The 2,811-nt window shown below is 65.1% G+C and overlaps 1 protein-coding gene across 1 annotated transcript in view; it reads right to left on the reverse strand.

The window, feature by feature from the left end:
• The window catches only part of PITPNM1 (phosphatidylinositol transfer protein, membrane-associated 1), a 16,254-nt gene that overhangs the window by 2,843 nt on the left and 10,600 nt on the right, over nt 1–2,811 (reverse strand). Inside the window, exons 11-19 of the mRNA XM_009892456.1 lie at nt 2,720–2,811; nt 2,192–2,364; nt 1,809–1,958; nt 1,555–1,703; nt 1,365–1,475; nt 1,014–1,130; nt 659–807; nt 394–543; nt 109–292 (exon numbers count right to left, since the gene is read on the reverse strand). Coding sequence (XP_009890758.1) covers nt 109–292; nt 394–543; nt 659–807; nt 1,014–1,130; nt 1,365–1,475; nt 1,555–1,703; nt 1,809–1,958; nt 2,192–2,364; nt 2,720–2,811 — 1,275 coding nt within the window. The remainder of the gene's footprint in view (nt 1–108; nt 293–393; nt 544–658; nt 808–1,013; nt 1,131–1,364; nt 1,476–1,554; nt 1,704–1,808; nt 1,959–2,191; nt 2,365–2,719) is intronic.

Genomic DNA, 2,811 nt, shown 5'->3' on the forward strand with positions numbered 1-2,811 from the left:
GCTCCATCACCCCCCAGGCCAGAGACGCACAGGCTGCGGCACAGCCCATGCTACCCCTCCACCACCAGCAGCATCGTGTCCCCACCCCGCTGGTGTCCCCGTCCCCACCTCGGTGCGTAGGCTCTGGAGGAAGGCAGCTTTCTGGCGCAGGGGGTCGTGGGTGAGCCCGTCGCAGAAGGAGACAGCACCGTGAGGGAAGTTGTGCTGGGAGAGCCAGGCCACCACACGATGCTTCTGCATGTCAGGGCGTCCCGTCACGTAGATGATCATGTAGCCCGAGTCCTGCCAGTGCCTAGGAGGGGACACACGTTGGTGTGTCCACTACCCCAACCAGGTTGTCACTGCACCACAGAAGGAGGGGCGGGTTGTCCCTACCATGAGAAGGGCACCTACCGTACGACATCGACAGCCCCCGCCCGCACTTTGGGATCGCTGCCCATGATGGAGACGCTGGCGGTGAAGGAACCATCGATGCTGAACACGACCGACTCAGTGCCCCGGGCCACCACCGTCAGGTATGCCTCAGCGTAGCTGTGGTCCCCCCTGGGACAGGAGAGCAGGAAGGCTCAGCACCGTCTCTGCCGCAGAGGGGCCTGGTAGACCTCTGCCAAAAGGGCTGGAGGAGGAACTGAGATGGCACCGCACTCCCACATCTCACCTGACCACCATGCGCACAGGGTAGATGCCAATGGCCAGAGCCTTCTCCGGAGGGATGGTGAAGGTCAAGCGCCCGCTGCCGCTTGTCACCTCAGTGCCATAGTACAGCCACTTCCCAGACAGCGGCTGCGTCATGATGTAGATGTCCACCTGGGAGAGGGAGAAGAGCTGAGCGTGGACCAAACCTCCAGATCCTGCCATATTCCCAACCCACAAGTCCTTGCGACCCTCTCCTCCCATCCCACAAGGTCCTACGGGGTCCTGTTCACCGCATCCCTTCCCCTGCCATGGGTGACACCAGCCCCGTTCCCCCCCATTTGATGGGGTCCTGGTGGCACCCATGAGCCCGGCAGTACCTTCTCCCCAGTCAGCGTCACCACGTCCAGGGGTCCGTACATGAAGCGCCCGCTGAGGACCTGCGCTTTACCCTCGCACACGATCACATCACAGGCCCGGTGGTTGGCCGTCACGTTCTGCAGGGACACAGAGGGCTCAGCAGCCTGTGCCAGGGCAGCGGGTGGCACCCAAGGGGGCATATGCACCCCACCAGGCTGCGGGACCATCCCGACATCCTCCTGGCAGATAGGAACAAACCCTCCCAGCTGCATCACCCCACAGCCAGGGGTCTGCCGGGGAACCCAGGGACAGCCGGAGCCTGGTGCTGCGCCGGCAAAGGGTCGGGCTCCCGATAGCCACTGGGCACGTACTCGGATTTTCACTTGGGTGCGCTTGCGCTGCCACTTCTCCCGGGGGATAGCAGGGCTGTAGATAGAGCTCTCCTCACTCTCCGCCGGCTGCGGTCCCTCCTTTTCCATCACCTACCAAACAGCACAGCCCCGGCTCAGCCTCCGCCAGTCCCGGTGAGCCACGCCACCCGCCCTGCCATGCTCGCCGTACCTGGCGCAGGATGAAGGCCACCACATCGGAGGACTCCCAGTAGCTGGCGTGGAAGAGATGGGGCAGGGTGATGGTGGGGAAGGCAGTCAGGGCATCGGGACAGTACAGTGAGTAGTCGATGCGCTTCGGGCCCCACCAGCGCTCCAGGACTGCAGGGAGAGCTGGAATGAATCTGTCCCTGGACCTCATCCCGAGGTGGCGGCATGGGATGGGATGGGATGGGCAGGGATGTCACGGGCAGGGATGGCACTTACTCTTGACAACTTCACTGGTGCTGGCGGGAGTGGGGGCCTCCCCCAGCTCACTGCCCTTCCAAAAGCCCCCGAAGCTGCCAGTGGGGGTAGGGGGGGCGGCCATGTCCACCTCAGGTAGGAACAGGGCAGAGTGCATCTGCAGGGCCTCCGCTGCAGAGAGAGGCGAGGGAGGCCACCCAGCCCCCCCTGGGGACACCAACCACCCCTGGGAACCCCCCCGCCAGCAGAGCCCCAAAGGGGTGGGCAGGGCTTGCCCACCACTTTCCCCCCACCCAAGCTGGGCTCTTGCAGTGCTGTGGATGCTCTGGGTACCCCGGCACGATACCAGAGCCCCCAGTGCACCCCAGGGTGGCCGGGACCAGCCTGGCATGGGGGCCACTCACCCAGCAGGGAGGAGGTGCCATCACCCAGAGGGTACTTCTGGTAACGGGGCACGCTGAGCGGTGGGACGGCGTGGAAGGCCTTGGCCAAGAGGGGCTCCAGGCGAGAGGCGCAGGGGTCGGCGGCGTGGAAGAGGTTATAGATCTGCTCGCAAGCAGGACGCAGCTGGGCCACTGGGGCAGAGAAGGGGGCGGTCAGGGCTGCCCAGCCTGCATGGTGAGAAGCCCAGTGGGGACAGGGACAGGGCACGAGGGCTGGCGGGCACGGGGCAGCACAGCCAGGAGCTCAGCACCCAGCAGGAAGACAGCAGGACCCAGCGAGAGAAAAGGCTAACGAGGCAAACCCAGGACACCGGTGACAGCCAGGACACAGGCTGGGGCTGGCACAGAGCGGGGAAGGGGATGCTCGGGGACAGACCAACACCAACACCCGCACAGACAGAGCTGGGTGTGCAAGGGGCTTAAACCCAAGCAGGGCTCTTCGGGGAGGGATTTGGGGGCTGGCACCGCGGCTGGCGGGGGGCCTCCCCATCCAGAGCGGGCATGACGGTCTTGCGCAGCGCGAGCACCAGCCCCAGCGGGGAGCCAAAGAGGAAGAAGACGGATACCTTAAAGTCGAGGCG

The sequence above is a fragment of the Charadrius vociferus genome, unplaced genomic scaffold (genome assembly GCF_000708025.1).
Source record: "Charadrius vociferus isolate BGI_N301 unplaced genomic scaffold, ASM70802v2 scaffold1039, whole genome shotgun sequence".
NCBI classification, from domain to species: Eukaryota; Metazoa; Chordata; class Aves; order Charadriiformes; family Charadriidae; genus Charadrius; species Charadrius vociferus.